This window comes from Natrix helvetica, assembly GCF_964273705.1.
Source record: "Natrix helvetica genome assembly, chromosome: 3".
In the NCBI taxonomy this organism is placed as follows: domain Eukaryota; kingdom Metazoa; phylum Chordata; class Lepidosauria; order Squamata; family Natricidae; genus Natrix; species Natrix helvetica.
In genome coordinates this window covers 52,600,848-52,620,744 of record NC_138549.1, presented here as the reverse complement: position 1 = coordinate 52,620,744, position 19,897 = coordinate 52,600,848, and the positions used below count along the sequence as shown (strand labels likewise).

The 19,897-nt window shown below is 42.2% G+C and overlaps 1 protein-coding gene across 2 annotated transcripts in view; it reads right to left on the bottom strand.

Annotated features, from left to right (window-relative positions):
• Positions 1–10,909: 10,909 nt before the first annotated feature.
• The window catches only part of PDK3 (pyruvate dehydrogenase kinase 3), a 131,686-nt gene continuing 122,698 nt past the window's right edge, over positions 10,910–19,897 (bottom strand). The window contains exons 12-13 of one of the 2 annotated variants that reach the window (XR_014175081.1): positions 16,971–19,442; positions 10,910–12,782 (exon numbers count right to left, since the gene is read on the bottom strand). Coding sequence is in view for 1 of the 2 variants with exons in the window: in XM_081949271.1 (XP_081805397.1) it covers positions 12,779–12,782; positions 19,318–19,442 (129 nt within the window). In the remaining variant the exon portion in view is untranslated. The remainder of the gene's footprint in view (positions 12,783–16,970; positions 19,443–19,897) is intronic. The other variant, XM_081949271.1, reaches the window with a different exon arrangement.

Genomic DNA, 19,897 nt, shown 5'->3' with positions numbered 1-19,897 from the left:
AACTCCAAGTCCGTAGATTTAGGTTGCTTGAAGGCTGTTAACGTTGATTTTGTACTAGGACTGGAGGCTACAGATGTTGGGGCAGAGGCAGCAAATCCTGACTTTCCAGGAGGTGGTCTTTTAGATGCCATTGTTTATAATATAAAGAGTCCAGTCAGTATAAAGAAGGATCAGTCAGAAGAGTAGAACAGCCAAGGGAGTCCAGAAGACAGAGAGTCCAGGCAGAGGGGAATTTTCTAATCACCCTGGCAGGTGAGCAAAAGTTTTTCACTCCAAGGAGTTCAAAGGCAAACAATCAACAAGAGAGTTATCCAAGTAGCACGGAGACAAAGACCGGAAGCCTGAAGTTTGGAAGGTGGAGTCAAGTTTCACATTTCATAAAGACAACGGAAGTGTGCCAACTTGCCCTGCCAGCTTCGAGGCAACAAATAAAGTTTTCAAAGTTCAAAAATCCCAAAGCTTCCAGATCTCATTATTTTATAGGTTTAAGTCCAAAAATCCACTTAGTTGGGATGTGGCATCTTTGGTTTGGCTCTCCCCCTCCTCCTTCCCTTGGGGCTGAGAGCTTGTTTCCAGCCGCTTGTCCGAGGGGGGGGGAATCCCCCTCCCCTCCAGCCGCACCTCTTCAAGTCAGACCGAAAGAAAAGTTTGCACAACTGACAAGTTTTTAAATTAGTAATAGGAATGAAGGGAGTCTACGCCTCACTGCTCCGCCGCCGCATCCTTCAGTTTTCTTTTTTTTCCGAACAGCCTCTCAGCGAAGATGCCCACGCGTCCTCCGATCTGCTCCCCGGTGCCTTGGGTGAGGCGGGGGACCTCCCGCCAGCCGCCGCCGATCCAGGGATTCCCTGCGATGCCGCCCCTCCGGCAGGATGCCTCTGCGGGGCGTCCTGTGCCCCCCAAGAAGTGGGGAAGCCCACCTGGGAGCTGGAGCGAGCAACGAGTTGCCCGTCGCCGTCAGCCGCCGGAACCGGAAGTCGTGGAGAAGCCTTCTTGTGCTCCTTCAGACTCAACTAGGCTGCAAAAGCAGATTGAGTGATCTGCGCAGGCAGCCTCAGTGAGTCAGCAAAGCTGAGCAGTATGTACTTGTGCCACTCAGCCTCTGCTCTCACTGTTCCATTTTTGTAGTATTGGAAGCAGGCAGCTTGGCGGTCTGGCTGGTGGTGGTGGGAATGGGGATGAGTAAGCAGCGGACCAGCACACACACTCATGCAGCTCCACTCATGCAAGATACAGTAGTGGCCAAAATTGTGGAAACCTTTTGGGAAAAGTGTACAGTATTTTTGAAGTTTGATGGCTAATAACATCACTTTTTTGGAGTAATACCAAAAAATTATATATCCTCTGTCCAGATAACATGGGTTTTAGCCCAGTTTAATCTTTTCAACCTTTGTTTGAGAGATAAAAGTGGCTTTTTTTTGTCGAATATTAGATTTTAGGCCAAATTCCTGCAGTCTGCGCTGAACAGTCCTTGCACTCAACTACACATTGCATTGAGCCATTTCATCTTGTATACACCCATATGGTTTTCTACTGTCACGTAGGCAGTCTCTTAATTCTCCTAGCATCACTTGCTGTTGTGCACCTTTTTCTGACTTTACCAGTGTGGTTTTGTAGTGACTGAATCTCCTTATACCTCTTCAAAAACTTAGAAATGCCACCTTTGGTTAAGTTTCCACCAATTTTCCTTCTAATTTCTTTATAATTGTAGCCTTGTTCACTTAATAATACTATTTTACATTGCTTTTTGGGTGACCAGTCAACTCCTTGCACCATTACTTTAATTTTATTACATTTTACAAGCTCACTAAATGAAACAACACAAAAAACCCCAACCAACTTGATAGCAATCACATAACACACTGACAAATGTCCTCCTCTTAGCTTCAATAGATGACATCAATAACTGAATCCTACTGTGATCTGATTGGCTCATTACCAAAACAAGATGATGCCTGATTGGCTCTCTAAACACTCATGTTCATTGACTACAATCAGATGAAGGAATGCTACCTGATATCAACCTAGGCAAGTTGTGCTTCCTTTTTCTGGTTACTTGGCTATAAATTTTCATAGAATACAGATAATTGAACAAACTTTGTTGTATTACATACTTGATTAAATTATCTTTTCATTGATATATAATTTTATGGTACTACTTGGGAAAAAAGTGGAGTTATTAGCCATCAAACCTCAAAAATACACATTTCCCAAAAGGTTTCCACAATTTCAGCTGCTACTATAGAAGCCTTTGGGGCTCTGCTCAAGGTTGACTCAGCCTTCCATGTTTCCAAGGTGGGTAAAATGAGGCCTCAAATTGTTGGGGACAATATGCTACGTAAATTGCTTAGAGAGGGCTGTAAAGCACTTTAGAGCAGTATATAAGTCTAAGTGCTATTGCTTATGCAAGTGCGGTTGCAAATGCTGATGTCTGCCATTGCACGAGTGGGGCTGTGCACGCATATGCACATGCCAGCCTGCCTCTCATATGACTCACTTGCGAATAGGAAATGGCCCCATAGTGGGCTGTGGCCCACAGGTTGGGGACCCCTGCTTAAAATTATAGGCATTGTGTTCCAGAAGAATTGAAACTATATTGTTTTGGCTGTCAGTATGTTTTATAAAAGGGGACACGGTGGCTCAGTGGCTAAGACACTGAATTTGTTGATCAGAAAGGTCAGCAGTTCGAATCCCTAGCGCTGCATAACAGAGTGAGCTCCCGTTACTTGTCCCAGCTTCTACCAACCTAGCAGTTCGAAAGCATGTAAAAATGCAAGTAGAAAAATAGGGACCACTTTGGTGGGAAGGTAACAGTGTTCCATGTGCCTTCAGCTTTTAGTCATGCCGGCCACATGACCACAGAGACGTCTTCAGACAGTGCTGGCTCTTCGGCTTTGAAATGGAGATGAGCAACGCCCCCTAGAGTCAGGAACGACTAGCACATATGTGCGAGTGGAACCTTTACCTTTGCCTATGTTTTATAAAACCATTAAGGACTATCATACTCAATATTTCTTGCATACCTAATTTCCAACCAAGTAATGGATTACGCTGGTTGAATAGCAACACTTTTTAAAAAATGATTCATTATACAGCTGCATATACTTCAAAAGAATTTCTGTATTGGAAATATACTTCAAATTACCACATTAGTAAAATAATATTTATGTGATTTCATATTTTTTTTAAAATGCTTATTGCTTATAATTTGCAAATGAAATTAATTTTCTGCTATTGCCCCTGCTCTGTGGAACATCTTGCCCCCAGAGATGAAGTTGGCCACTGCTCTTCAGATCTTCCAGAAAAGGATTAAGACCCAAGTCTTCCAACTGGGTGGGGATCCAATAGTGGTACCAATAGTAGTATTTCTGGATTCGATTTGTGCATACCGTATCGTACCCCCTGAAACCCACCTCTGGTACAGAAGCAGTAGATAATGAACATAGTAGTAGTGCCTGCAGCAATAGCAGTAATGGTACTAGTAGTGTTTGTATCAGGGAGAGTAATAATGAACTGATGAACAGTTTACTGTGAGTGAAGTCAGAGCATACAGTGTTAGGTATGAACCACAGAATTACCAGGAAATGTTGGTAATACACAATGTATGTACTATTGCTGAAAGCTGTAAATGTTAATGTAATATAATAAAATTCATGAATTTTATACTTATTTATAGAACGTGCTTCACACCAGAGGTGAGTTGCTGCTGGTTTGGCCCGGATTGGCCAAACTGGTAGTAATGGTGGCGGGAGGCCAAGGTGGGTACCTTGGCGCTTCTGCACATGTGCAGAAGTTTATCTGCACGTGCAGAAGCATCATGAGCATGCACAGAAGCACGCCCGAACTGGTAGTAAAGAAATTGGCAACCCACCTCTGCTTCACACATAGCACTTGACTCCTGAACAACTATAGGCTTCTTATATACTTAAAAAGGCAAGAAATACCACAATATCAGAAAACAGGAAAGTGTTCCCATTTTATACCTAACCTTAAAAAAGTCCAATGACCAGGCTCAGGGAAGTGCCAGGTTTCCAAGGTTCATTTAAAATGCATGCAGGGCAGGGGGAGTTTGAATTTCTGGGAAGCTGCTATTCCATAAGGCAGGCACTATGACAGAGAAGGCACATTTCCTGGGATACACTAAATAACCCTGCTTATCAATCTAATTGTCCAAATGTCCTTCGTGTTTGGGGGGAAAACTGAATTACCAATTTTTAGAATACATCTATTAACATAGGGATCTCTATATATATACATTAGAGATAAATGTTTCACAACCACCAAGCTAGAAACCAGGAGACTGTGAGTGTTAGTCCTGTCTTAACCATAAAAAGTCAGCTAGGTGACCTTGGGCCAATCACTCGCTCTTAACCTACAATGTCAGGCTTGTGCAACAAGCATGCAGTCAATTACTATTACAATCAATGGATCAACATTTGGTTGATTCAAATAAAGCGAATCTTGTACTTGGGTGAAAAAAAGGTAACAAAAAATCCTTTTCTCTACATATATGAATCTCTACTTATTGGATAGGAGCATATAATTAGCTCTCTCACTAAATGGATATAAGTCAATTGCAAAACATCAATTTTTGAGAAAGCAAACTAACGTTCTTATGTTCTGTATTTTTTTCCCTTGATGGCCATTCTTCTAATAAACATGACTTTAGTCAATCATCTTTTCTTGTTTTTTAGAATGTCTGTGGAGTATATGTGAAAACCAGTGTATTCGTGGAAATACCAAATTATGTCTGAAGCTTCATCTTTGGAGCATGTTTTCTATTTTTAATTGAGAATTGAAATATAATAGGTGAGACATGAAACCTGGTACGTGCAAAGATGTTGGTGGATAAATTAAGATAAATGTTTCACAAATGTACACCATCTAGGGGATATAGATTTTAAGGGATGTGTACAGGTAGTCCTTGAGTTGCAAATGTAATCGAGCCTACCCATTTCATTTGTAACCCAAGGATTCGTGGGAGTCTTTTACCTTGAACTTGATCACTCCCTCCTTTCACCCACACATTGCTAATGGAATGCGAGTGTCATGCCCTCGTCAGAGCTTGAATCTGCAGATGATGAACTGGAGCTGACGAGGGGCCAGCTTTGTTGGCTTCAGAGGAATGTGGGGAGGAGCAGGATGAGGAAGGCCAGGGCCCCTCAGGATTGAGATGATTTATTAGCAGGGAGGAGCAGTGGCAGGATGACCAAGAGAGGGCAAGGAGTGGATATGAGGAGCGACGGAACTCAAGTGATGAGCAAAGACCTCCCCCTCCTGATCCCCGAGCACGGAGAATGGAGAGATGGGAATAGCGCAGGCTGACCCGATGACTCAGGAAGAGAGCACACCTGGGGACTGAGATTTAAGGAGATGCTGTGGCGAGGGGCATTTGTCGGGAACAAACACTGAATTTGTAATTTGGTGTGCCAGTACAGACATTTGAAGTTTGCAGGACTGCTTGCTTTTTCCTGACTTTGTGGACTCATTGTTTGTTATTGTTTGTTATTTGCTTCGTAAACTCATTTCCCTGTTCCTTTGTTTTGCAAAGGACTAGACTGGGCACAGCCAGAGGCTGCCATGTGTGCATGTGTGCACTTTGCTCTGGGACTTGCCAAGTATGTAGGAGCATTTGGGGAGAAATTTGGAGCATTAAAGGGGAGTTTAAACTCTCAGCTGGCTGTGTGATCTTCGTGCCTTGTCCTGGACTATCACAGAGAGGCTCTTTTATGTGCACATGAGGTATTTCAGGGTGGTGAAGGCTATGGGGGGGGGGCTACTGATGGAACAGGCCACCTTCATAAGACCACCCAAGGCCACCCACTGAAATACTTCATACTCCCCACAATTCCCCTCAACCTGCTGTGCCGGGTCACTTACCTTGTGAAGAACTAGCAAGCAGTGTCTGCAGGCTTTCCCCAGTAGGTTGTTGGCTGAAATGGAGTCTACGGGGGCGGGATCCAGCTGTCAGTTCAGCCCTCTGTGGGCCTCCCTGCCCCATTGCAGGCCAAGGAGATCAGCGGAGGGCAGAACAGAGTGTTGAGGGGCTGGATCCAGCCCCCAGAGGCTACACTTTGGCCTGCAATGGGCTGGGGGAGGCCTGCAGAGGGCTAAACGGAGCATCGGAGGGCCAAATCCAGACCTTGGAGGCTTCATTTTGACCTGCAACGGGCTGGGGGAGGGCCAAACGTCACCTCGGGGAACTGGATCTGAAGCTCTATTTCAGGCTGCATTTCAGCCTGCAACAGGCTGGGGGAGGCATCAGGATGCCCAAACAAGGCTTGAGGGGTGGATTCGCCCATCAGAAGCTCCATTTTGGCTGGCAACGCCAAGGATGAATGTTGAAGTGCCTCTGCCGTTGTTTCGAAAGGGCAAACAACTGCTGTGGTGCTGGAAGATTCAGTCTCAGCCTTGTTCGCAAACACGAGGAGGCGCCTATTGCGTAAATTTGAATTTTTGCTAAGGGAATGCTCGTAATCCAGGGATTACTTTTACATGATGATGATCCATCAGATTAATAAGATATTTGTAACAAAATGTAGCTCAGTTGTTGGATTAGTTTTTAACTTAATATGACATAATGACTGTCCACAATATTTCTGTAGGAGTCTAGGAAAACACATTTCCCAATATTTTTCATTAAAAAATCAATACAACAAATTAAACTTGAGCAATGAAAGCCATCAATCACTTATGAAAAGTACATTCATTATCACATCCTTTTTACAAGTAAAAGACAGATGGTTTGGAATACTAACAATATAATTAAGTTTAATAACCTATACTGAGTTCTTATTCACCAAATATTTAACTGAGAGAGTTTTTCTTATACTTCAGGATACCTTAATATAAATATTTTTACAAGCATTTTGTTTTTAAGAATGTTTATTGTCCTTAAACCTGTAAGTCAAGAACTTTGTTTTAAGAGACATTTCAGCAATTAAAAATTGGAATTTATGATTGTTAGTCAAGTGCTGACAAATTCTATTTATGTAAATTGACTGCAAATGCAATTTGATACTTACTTAGATTATTTATGCTGAGTTGACTTTCCTGATTAGAGTTACTGAATGCCTCAGGTGTGCATAAAGTATTGATAGTGCCACCAACAAAAGGTATTTTTTTTAATATTTGTACTATACATGTGGAAAAAGAATGGCAAAAATATATGATGATCAGACTAATCAGGTATTTTGCGAGTCAAATAGATGCAAATGACTGCAAATTGTACTCCAAAAGTTCATGAACAGAAATAATAGCAAGGATTTAAAAGACTTTTTTTAGCAGAAAAACTGGCAAAATAAGGTACAATAAGATCACCTACATTATTATTTGTTCTACGCTGTTCAGGATACAAAGTACAGACATCATAAAAGCAAAGAGGAAATTGATTCCGAGTGATTTGTGACTTTAACCTACCTTGTCTAAAACTTGCACAGGCATATATTCAAAATGAATATTAACTAGATTAATACCCATTTTAATATGAATCTTCCCTAAAGCAATACATAAAAAGTTCAAATTGCAAGGTCCTGCTCATGGATTCAGACTCCATTCAGTCCTAAAATTCTTTTTCTGAAATCAGTGGCCTGTCACTCATGCAGATACCCTTTCAAGAAAAACACTGAAGAATTAGATCCATGATGGCAAACCACGCGGAGCCATATTTGCTGGCATACGAGCCGTCAGCACCAGCGCTGAAGTTACCCAGCTGATTTTCAGCCTCCCCAGGCTTCAAGAAAGCCTCCGGGGTCTGGGGAGGGAGAAAAATAGGCCCAAAGGGCCAACCAGAACTTCGAAAATGAATTTCCAGTTGGCCCATTGGGCCTGTTTTTCACCCTCCCCAGGCTCTGGGGGCTTTCCTGAAGCCTGGGGAGGGTGAAAATGGCCTCCCGACCCCCCGGAAGCCGGAAATGGAATCAGGAAAGCCTCCGGAGCCTGGGGAGGGCGAAAACTCCCTCCCCACGCATGGAGAATGTCACGCGCGCATGCACAGGTGGGCAGGATGCATTGAATTGTGAGTGTGGGCATGTGCGTGCAATGGCGCGCAGGCACACAATTTTGGCATACCTTTACAAAAAGGTTAGCCATCACTGCATTAGACGAAACCATATGAGGAAGTCCAAATGGTGGCATACAAAGGCAGGAATGCCTGGGTTTGTTGTGTATCACTATAGGAGACATGTTAAATTTAGGCTGAATGTAACTTCTCCAAAGCAATCATGACTGTAGGGGACATAAGCTTGGGATGAGGAAAATGAATCTTTTTATTTTGTAATTTGAATGTCATGCAAAGTAGAAAGTGCTTGGAGAAAGTTATGTTGATACATCAAACATATATTTTAAAAATAAGCATAGGTTATCCTTAAAATAATTTTTGATCACAAACCTGAAGTAGACACCTATCATTCGAACCATCATTAAAAAGACACAACAAAGAATGCTCTTTCTGCATCAACTCAGGAACTTAAGACTGCCCCGGAGCTATTGATATGGTTTTACAAAAGAATTATTGTGTCTTGTCATTTGTACTTCAATAACTGTCTGGTTTGATACAGCAATCAAACAGGACCGGTAGACTCCCAAAGGATAGTTAACACTGCAGAAAGAACAATTGCAACCAGCCTGCCTTCCATAGACCTGTATTTTGCACAGAGGGCTGAGAAAATATCTACACCAGTGGTGGGTTCCGGATCCCGTCACAACTGGTATGCTGCGACAGGGCTGGACGTCCAGCTCGGGCATGCATACTGTGTGTGCATGTGAATGCAACCGCCCTGCGACACCCCAGCTGCTCGGCAAGGTCGTGCAGGCGCCATACGCTGTGCGCACATATGCAATAGGCCCTTTTCCCTCAAAAAAACAAAGGAACATGGGTGCGCGGGTGGGCCCACCGAAACACCGTTCCAGTACGGTGGCTGCTGCTCCCAGCTGCCACCGGTACACCTGTACTGGGCCATACCTCTCAGAACCCACCACTAATCTAGACCCGTCACATCCTGGCCATAAACTGTTTCAACTCCTCCCCCTGGGATAGTGCTATGGGCATCACATGCCAAAACAACTAAACACTGAGTTTTTTCCTCTGTGCCATCACTCTTTGGAACACCTAATTCTTACAGTGCTGTCTAATGTCTATGTATATTTATCCAAGTAGTGTGGTTGTAGTATTATTTATTATTTTCTTTACTCTACCCTTTTATTGGTATGATGATGATTCTGTTGCTTTACATGTAGACTGAGTGCTTTTGTACTGGAGAGAAATTCCGTGTGTCAAATCACTCTTAGCAAAATAATGTTCAATTTAATTCAAATCAATTTAAACTAAAGAATTTGAGAGGATATTACTTCTTGCCAAAACCACTTAACATCCTCCAAATTACCCATATTATCCTCCAAAATTTATTATCCTCCATATCCTCCAAGTCTTATCTACAATATCTTGTAAAAAATTTAATCACCTGAATAATGAGTTGTAGAAAAAAAAATTCAGTTTTAATCCTTCCACAACCCTTTTTATTGTGTTTTTAGAACGTGTGAAAAGGCAGATACTGCTTCAAGTGCTTAGAATTTGAAAAAAAGTACCAGTGCCCAATCTACTGAATCATGACCAAACAAATTCTTCCATCTAAGTTTCAACATACCACCTATGCTACATTTCATGTATTTAATATCATGATGACATTATCCAGTCGTGTATAGGATATGAAATTTACAAGCTCAGGAATGTGCTCTGATGAACGTGCAAAATCAGTCATGTATTTTTTTTTAAGAATTGACACTCTTTCTCACATAATCTCCCCCCCCCCCAAAAACCCCCACACCTGCTCACACATAAGGCTCTATCCAGAGCATCAGTGTGGTATTCTAACTACTGGCAGACATTATATACATCTTTTCTTTTCATAGTAATCTGTTCTGACCCTCCCCCCACTGACACACACTCCGAGCCACAGATAAGTTACCGGATTTATTTACAGACAGACAGGTCCTTGGCAGCAATCCAACACAAATAAGCCTTCATAACAACAGCACTGATAAGCATTGGCAGCAATCCAGCCTGCCACGCTCACAAGACTGTTCTCCCACATTAGTTCATGCGTTGACTTCTGCAAAAGGGTGTGTGCACAAGCAGTCCTTTTATAGTCTGGAGAGGAGTCAAATTATCATCAGCTGAGTGCAATTACCTCCTGTAACTGCGCAATTGCTCCTGACGCCTATTAGCCCTTCGGTGGCGAGCATCCAACAACAACTCACTGCTGACATCTGATTCACTGTCCCTTGTCTCCTCCCCACTGCTCCAAGGCATGACATCAGGAGCACACTCCCTTTGGCTTTCCCCACTGCTCCATGCCTCAGGCACCTCCTGGTGGCCAACCAGCCTCTCTGATCCCTGCTCGGAGTCGGAACCCTGTCCAGGGTCCTCCACATCCTCCAAAGCTGACTCATAGGGACCCTCGCTGTCGGAGTCTGGTGGCAGCTCCAAAGGCTCCTGCTGGGCCACAACAGTAATCTATATCCTGGGATTGGTTTTCAAGAAAGGAACTGTACCAAAATAGGAATGAATGGGGAAAAAATCATGTTTTCCTTTGCTAGGCTTTGCTTTTGCAAAAATTGGTGCTAAGGATTCTTGCGCCAGAATGGAGCACATAATGCAAAAGGGGAACATTTCTTAAATGAGCATTGCAAGACCAAATGCAGTTAAGGATAGGGAGAAGCCCCCAAGCCTTCTGGGAAAGGGAATTGAGCTGTGCATGAGATGGGAAACTCAATCTCTCTCCGAGTTACATGACCGAGTGTATGCAGTGTACCCTGGCTTTCCAGAACAAACAGTACACACATATGCAACATACAGAAATTACAGAAATATATATAGACAGGTACAGCACACAACAAGGAAAAAAGGGAGTAAAAGTATGCATCTAGTTTAATGAAACAGCTAGAAAAATCATCCAATGAACAATAGCTTCTGCCACAGTTATCTTGAAACATAGACAATAGATTCCATTTATTTATTTCAGAAAATTTATATGGCTGCCCAACTCACTTTCAGTGACAGGTAGTTTATACAACTAAAAACCCAATATAAAAACAATAACAAACAATAATCCCTCACTTTTCCAGTGACAATTTTTTTAAAGCAGACTAAAGTAATAGGATGTTACAAATGAAACAAAAGCACACCATATGTATGGTAATGACTTCAGACTAAATAATGCAGTCAAATTTGGGAAGTAAATTTAGCGGACTAAACTCTAGCTATTTTAAGAATATATGGCTAATATATAGCTCACAAAGAATCAATAATAAACAATTACTTTAGTAGTTTTATTGCACAGTATAAAGGGAAGAAGGGACAATTGCAGCATTTATAGTGAAATAAATGTATATATGGCAACTCCAGAATTCTAGAACATGTTATACAGTACTATGAAGAGCTCCATGTGTTAGCAGAGTTACTTGAAATTTTAGGGTCCTCAATAGTAGCAGCACTCTAATGGAAACCATTAATCTAATTTAAATAAAAAATAACAAAATAAAAGTTTGTATCAGTTGTTTATCTAAATTATGGAATGGAGAACTGGAATACTCAAATTTTGAAGAATCAAAGGATTCTAATGTTAAGAAATATAAATTATACTTCCTATGATTAAAAACAAAATTAATTCACCAGAAAGTAAGTCAAGCTCTGGTATCGTTCTTAACTATTTTTAAAGGGTTAGGTATTAGATTTTTTTTGTTAATGCTGTAAAAGATTTGAAATTCCTTAATACATACAATCTTGTTCAGCTACATCATATTGTTTTTAAATTACTACATATGTTAATAAATTCTGAGACCTCCCCCTAAATGGTTAATATTATATTGAATATGGAATCTGTTTTGGCTTTATAAAGCCTGGGCAAGGCTAAGAGAATACTTTTATCTAAATGCAAATAAACATATCCATCTGTTTTTAAGGATTGGGTTCAGGATATGATTTTCTGTCCTTTTAGATGTTTATGTATTCTGAAAATAAGATTAAATATACTTTCATCTGACATATTTGATATATTTCTTGTTAGTTGCAAAGTCGTGTCTGACCCATCGTGACCCAATGGACAACATTCCTCCACATTTAATATATGGACTGGATTAATTTTGTACCAATACCTATAGATATTATAGGAATCTGTTTACATTTTTGTTAGTTTTTCCTCTTTTTTATTTTTAATTTAATTGTCACAATATATTTTGGTGTTTTATGTTTTCTTCATTTATAATCATTGTCATTTCTTCCTGCTGGCATTATTCTTATTTTTATTTCATTATTAAAAATTATTTTAAAAGCATATAAAAGGAGCTATTTCCTCTCATACCAATGAGCTAATAATTGATTATATACAATAAATGTACATTAAGCAGTTTTTCCTTCTCCTAGGAAAAGGCCTTCTAATCAAATAAAGCTCTATTCTAACAAAATAAAAATACCACTGCCTAACAGTGACATATACTGTAACTTCCATTTAGATTAACAGATTAATGAAACAGACTAATTTCTGTGGAATGAGTAAAGTACCAATGAAGCACTTGATTGAGGACAATTTCAATTTCAGGAGAGAGAGCAAAGATGCAAAGAATTTTATGATGCTATTAAATCCTAGGTTTTCAAATTATTTTGAGAGAAGGGAATACAGCACATATAAGGGTGGATACATGATGTTCTTACAGCAGGAGGATTCCAAGATAGCTGAAGCTTTCCCTTTGCATCAGCCAAGAACTGGCATTGTCGTTATTGCTACCTGTATGAAAGAAATAAAACAACTTAGTGGCTTCCACACATTGTGCTACAATGTGGCTTGGTTGGTTTTGCTTAGTGTGATATGTGAACTATCAATGGTTAAATAAACTATAATAGTACATACATGAATCCAGTCATTTTCTTCCTAATGTCTCTACATGTTTATACTAAAATCACTGCCATCTCTGGTTTTTCCCAAATGAGACCTTTACTGTACAATCCTTCAGCGCAAATATACATTTTAAAGCAGGGGTGTCAAGCCCATGGGCTGGATGAGTCATGTGCTGGCCACGCCCACCCCGTTTACTAAAGGGGGGAAAAGTCGCAATGTCATGTGATGATGATGTGACGATGCAAGTTTGACACCTGTTTCAAAGCAACTAAAATTTTTAATATTCCATTTTATGTTTTCTTCTCAATATTTTTTTTCTTTTTTTGACACTTAAAAAAGAAGAGAAGAAAACTGCACAATGCTTTTTTATTGAAAACAGTTTTATCCATTAGCGAGCACTCCACATTTTGGTAATTTCTATTCCATATCATAACATACTGATTGCATTGGACATATTTTTTGCCCCCATTCTCTCCCCAGTCTACCCTTCGTGAGACACTAATATATTCCAAATGTTTTAAAAAATGCCTGCTACATCAGTATAGGGGAGTGATGGCTAATCTTTGTCGTGTGTGCTGAAAGCATGTTCCTGCGCAACAGCATTGTGCCCCCACATCCATAATGCAATGCGTGTGTGACACCCCTCACATGCCCTGCCCCCTGCGCATGCATGCGTGACCCTCCCCCCCCACACACACACATGCACGTGTGACCCTCCCCCACGCTTCCCGTGGATGTGCATGTGACCCCCCGCACTCTCCCACACATGCGCAAACCCCCCATACCCTGTTTTGGGCCTAGTAGGCCTCCCTACAGCCTCCTGGGAGCAAAAACAGGCCTTCTCCTACCCCCAATCATGTGACCCCACCACGTATGCATCTCCCACATGCGCCCCCCTCCCTATCCATGCGTGGCACAGACCCAAAAATCAGCTGGCCGGCAGGAGACGCACGTGTGGTGGAGCTGAGCTGGGACAATGGCTCGCATGCCCACAGAGAGGGCTCTGCGTACCACCTGTGGCACGCATGCCATAGGTTCGCCATCACAGACCTAATAGCTAGTTGAGCAGTTTTAGCCAATCTCAGCGGGCCCTGAAAAGCAGAATAGGGTCATAGCTAATTAGTATCTGGATGGGAAAATATTTCAGGAAATCCCAAAACTGCAGGCTAGCCTGAGGAATAAAAAAGAAATTCCAGAAAGCAACAGCATATCTTTAAAAATAATTCCACATCAAAAGGGCACAGTCATGTCTAAAATAGAAATACAAGTTTTAATCCAGTGCTGTAGTTTGGGAAGCAGGTCTGCCTTTAAGTTAATGTTAAGTGTTGGAAACTGTGTGAATTAATACTGATTTACCACTGCCTTCTTCTTAGTGTCGAGAAACTGTGACTGTCCCAAAGTCACCCAGTTGGCTTTATGTCTTTGTGGGACTAGAATTTGCAATCTAGCAGTTTCTGGCCTGATGCTTTAACTACTACACCAAGATGGCACTCAATCAAATAGTATCTATTCCAAATCTTCTGGAAGAGGATTTTAATGTATCTTATAGTGACTAAACCATTTTTTCATTCTTGTTCTTGCCATATGAAAAATAAAGAATTTACTACATCTGTTTTTGAGGTGGCAAGACACTTAACCTAGTGAGATTAATAGTTCTACACACAAGATTAGGAGTTTTAAAAGCTGATATATGATAATATTCTGTTCAGTGGCGTAGCGTGGGTTGTCAGCACCCGGGGCAAGGCAAGCAATTTGCGCCCCCTAACCCGTGGCAACCCACGCTACGCCACTGGACTCGGGACATGAAGGGAGCTCTGAAGCAGCCGTCCTCCTTAGCAAAGCTCGCAGCGCCCTCTATAGGCCCGAAGCAGAATCATTTTCTTCCCTCGGTTCTGGGAAAATAGGAAAAGGAAAGCCGCCCGAGGTCTTCACTTGCTCTAATTTAAACGTATCGCGTTATTAACATCCCTCGCCCTGCCCAGCAGTCTTCAAGAGACCCAGATCTGCAGAAGAAAACTTTGGCCCTCTTTCGTGCTCTCGACCCTGGGGAAGACCTGCTCGCGTCTCTTTTGTATTAAACGTGGGAAGCGTTCCTCGGCTTCATTCAATTCAAATTCAGCCTTGAAATACATGCAAGTCAACAGCAGAGAGCTGCGAGTGTGAGCGCCCCCCCCAGATGTTGCGCCCAGTGCGGCCGGTCCCCCCTGCACCCCCCACGCTATGCCACTGATTCTGTTGATCACTCTATACCAGGGGTATGCAACCTTAAATACTCAAAGAGCCATTTGGACCCGTTTCCCACAGAAAACAAAACACCGAAAGCCACAAAACCTGGGTTGGTGTGGCCAACTCGATGTCACTCACTCCCACTGAGTCACAACACCCCCCAGCCATGTCTGCCAAGGTTTTGTGGCTGTCTGTTTTCTTTTCTATGGGAAACAGGTATTTCTCTCTCTTTCTCCCTCTCTATCTCCCTCCCCCTCCCCCGTCATCTTTCTTTAACTCTATCTCCCTCTCCCATCTCTCCTTCTCCTTCTCCCTCCTTCCCTCTCATCTCTCTCTCTACCTTCTTCTCCCTCTCTCTCCCTTCCTCCCTGTCAGACCTGGAAGCCATTTTGGACTTCAGGCCTGCCAGTTTCTACTGTGGGAAAATGGGAGGGGGGATTATACAGAGTGTGGGTGCTATATAGCCATAACATTCTTTCTCAGAAAGTCAAGGTCGACTGGCCCTGCAGCTGCGATGAAGTGAGTGGGAGGCATCTCCAGTTTGGATGGTGCCTGATTGGATCATGTGATGGACATGTGGGTGCAAGAGTGGGACTTGAACTTTCTTTCTTTCTTTCGGTTTTTCTCCCTCCCCATCTCTTTCTCTATCTTCCTCTCTCTCCCCATCTTTCTGTATACCTCTGTATCTCCTGCTGTATCTCTGTCCCTCTCCCTATCTCCCCCTCTCCCCCCCCATCTGTATCCCTCTCTCTCTGTCTGTCTGTCTCTCTGTCTGTCTGTTTGTGTGTGTGTGTGTCAGAAAGCCGCGGCTGGGCCAAGCCAGCAAGCTTTCCTTGGGGCTCTTCACTACTGCTTTTATTTCTTCTTTTTGAAAATCTGGGCTGGCTGAGGAATGATCACCAGCTGCAGCGGAGGCTTCCCTTTGGACGACCCTCCTCCTTCTCCCTCCCCTTCCTTCTCTTCTCATGACCTGGCCAGCTGTGGTGGAGCCGGGAGGGTGTGCACGCGTGGGGAGACCCTCAAGCAAGTGCCAAAGCATAGCAAAGGTGCACGTGGGGTGGGTGCTCACTTAAGGAGGGTCTTAACAGGACTTCTCTCTTGCACTAAGGCTCCAGCCATTGCTTTTCCATGTCATCCTCAACCCTGGCAGCTCTTTGGCCAAGTGTGGAGGGTGCGAGCTCCAGCCTGAAGCACCAGGAAGTGAAGGCTGCCTTATGCACAAATGTGGTGCGAAGGTAGGTACAGGGCCGCTTCACTCCTGCAGTAAGACTCCAGCCCTTGCCATGCCCCCCCCCCCCAGCAGCTCTTCGGCCGGGTGCAGAGAGTGCAACCTCCAGTCCAAAATGGCAGGACACAAAGGCTGTTTTACCCATAAATGTGGCACAAAGGCAGGTACAGGGCTGCTCTGCTCCTGCACTGAGGCTTTGGCCCTTGCTGTGTCTTTCCCCCGCAGCTCCGCGCAGTATGCATGTGTGGGGAGACCCTCAAGCAAGCGGCAAAGCATAGCAAAGGTGCACACGGGGCGGGCGGGCACTCGCTTAAGGAGGGTCTTAACAGGACGCAAAAGGTTGCAAATTCTCTCTTGCACTAAGGCTCCGGCCATCGCTTTGCCATGTCATCCTCACTCCTGGCAGCCTTAGGCACAAATGTTGCACAAAGGCAGGTACAGGGCCGCTTCACTCCTGCACTAAAGCTCGGGCGACCCTCCCCCTCCTTCTTCTCTTGTGACCTCCTGGCCGGATGTAGGTGCGCATGGCAAGGCAATGGCCGGAGCCTTAGTGCAGGAGAGAAGCTGTATCCTGTTGGGTCCTGTTAAGACCTTAAACGAGCAGCTGCCCAGCCCATGCTCACCTTTGTGCGCTTTGGCGCTCGCTTCAGGGTCTTCACATGCATGCACACAATCCCAGCCCCAGCACAGCCAGCCATGGGATGGCGAGAGGAGAAGGAGGGGGGTCACCCGAAAGAAAGCGGTTCCTCAGCCAGCCTGAATTTCCAAAAAGAAGAAACAAAAGGAGTATTGAAGCACCCCAAGGAGAACTTGCTGGCTTGGCCCAGCCACAGCTTTCCGAGAGTGAGAAAAGAGACACAGAGACAGAGAGAGAGCGCGACACACACAGGGGGGGATGGGGGGAAATCAGCTGATGGGCATCTTTGGGGAGGGCTTTCTCCGAGCCTGACCCCCGGGGTGGGCGTGCAAGGTTCAGTGGGGCCAGCTTCCTTTTCCCGCTGTCCTGAAAGTCTTAAAAGCCATGGCTGGGTGCTGCGGGCCTGTCCTCCTTTCCAACGTCCCCTCCTCCCGGATCCCATTCCCACCCCTCATGTTAACGAGGCTGGTGTCAGTTGCAGTTGGGCCAGGGCAGTGTCTCGGGGTGGAGAGCAAGTTGAGGCCAAGCAACTGAGGCATGCCCAGCAAGCAACCGAGGGATGCCCAGCACCAACAAGGGCAGGAGGAAGCTCCACAAGAGTGAGGCACTGTAGAATCAGCCCCGGTTGCTTCTCCATCCCCTGCCATTGCCCTTACCTTCTCAGGCCAGGCGAGGGAGGGGTGAGGGCAGCCAGTGATAGAACAGGGAACTGCAGCAGAGGGCCCAAAGAGCTGCATGTGGCTCCAGAGCCACGGGTTGCAGACACTCACAGTATACTTTATTTTCCTTTTAATTAAATTGTGAGCTACTACAAATATACAAAGAGCTAAGAGGGATATTTTTCAAAGTGCAAAGGATTTCTGTTGCTCGGAAAGAAGGCAATAGCATAAAATTAATAAGTATGATTAAATGCTTGTATATAATTAGAGACACAAATATATGTATCGAAAAAGTTTCAAAAAAAGGTATGGATACCTCAATTGCAACTCAGGTACTTCATTTTAATTAGGAATTAAGATTCTTGCTACATCTAAATAAAGATTGCCATAGTAATTTTAACCATCTAGTCAAAAAAAATTAAACTTTCTCCTTATTTTCACTTTAGAACAAATTATATCACAAATTTGTTGATAGCTTCTTGTTGTCAAAACATAGATACAATCTAAAGATAACGAAGAATCTCTGAGTGTTCTAAAGCTATCCTCACTTTAGTATTGCTTCTGTGAAAAAATTACAAGAATTCTTACTTGATTTCTTCGAAAATCAAATTCTCTTTCTAGTTATAATATTAAAGGCGGTATCATTCAAACGTGTCCTCTGTTTCACCTTTATTCTTTGTATCCATTAAAAAAAGTTCTTAAACAATTTTTAGACATTGATGTCAGGGTGCTGTTCAATATTTAATTTAACAATATTTGACCTTCCTTTTATGACCCTTTTGCTAATTATTTTCATTTTAATATAAATGGGTCTCAAATGACTAAAATATTAACATTAATACTGTAAATTAAATATTTGATGTTATGAAGCCAACATTTGAAATTACTGTTTTATGATTAGTATAAAATACTTCAATTATAAAACATAATTGTCTTATTTATCAATAGATTTGGCCTAGCAGAAGAGGCAGTTTACACATTTATAATATTGAAGCTATTAACCAAAAGAGGAAAACTTTATCAAGACCATGCTGCAAAATGAAAGTCTGACTATTTTTCATGAAAACGAAATCAGTATTAAATAAATTGGCTCTTCAAACTGGAAATTAGAAACAAAACATTTAAAGCCCTAAGGACTTTTTTGATAACATAAAAAAATCATATACTGATATAAGACCTGACAAACCTCCATAATAATGAGCATTTTTAGATAACAGATTATATAGTGCCATATAAAAATGCAGCAATGAGTTTTCTATGAACACATTCAAGTACACAAGATTTTTTTTGTTGCATTATAATGCTGTGCAAGACATTACTGTCAAATAACAAGTCAAAACATTTTGTTCAATTATTACATAGGACTAGAAAGTGATCTTAAAAATAGTTATCTTTTTACTGTATAATTTTATAATCTAACTGCAGTCATAGTGCAACCCTCTCTGTAATTTATGACTTAATAATCAAGCATGTTTTGGCAAAGTAATTACAATAACTCACACCAAAAATGCATGTCAGTCCTTCAAGTCCTCTGTTCTTGCTATTTCAAATTTCTGAACAGATCTTGCTAAAGAAATCTATATTTAGAGGAGTTTTGAAACTGAAACAAAGCATTGTTGAATGCAAGTATGTATCAAGGTGAAAATGTTGGTAAATTATCTGTTAGCTTTATACTTGGAAGCATCTCTGGGTTCACTGCTAGGGTTACTCCAATCATCTGCTTCTGGAGTGGTTTTGTAATGTCGCCAAGCTGATTTATTAAAAACTGGTAGTCTTTCAAATGATTCACTTGATAATGCCTAAAGAAAGAAACAGGGAGAAAAAAATCCAAGTGATTACAAGAAAATTCAATCAAGTGAGACAGATCATCATTCTAAATGAAGAAAGTGTTTACATGCTCAATACAAATGTAATGGAACATGTATTTTATTTCATATTTATATTTTCAATCTTTATTTCACTTTCTGTACTTTTTTTTTACTGCAGCATGTGGATTTGTATCTTCTTATTGCAGATACATAGTCATATTTAGTTACTGACTAAAGCCTTACAATAAAATATATTCCAACTCAGATTTGGAGTTTGTTTCAATAATGAAACATTCAATTGTCTGTTAGCTGGAATTATGCTTTCTATCTCAATGTTTCCATTTAGGACCAGCTTTATTGGAAAGAATAAACAGAGAAAAGTTTAGTAATGTTACAACTGAACTTTGTTACCAATCTGGTTCTGAAGGACATTTTATTATCTAAGA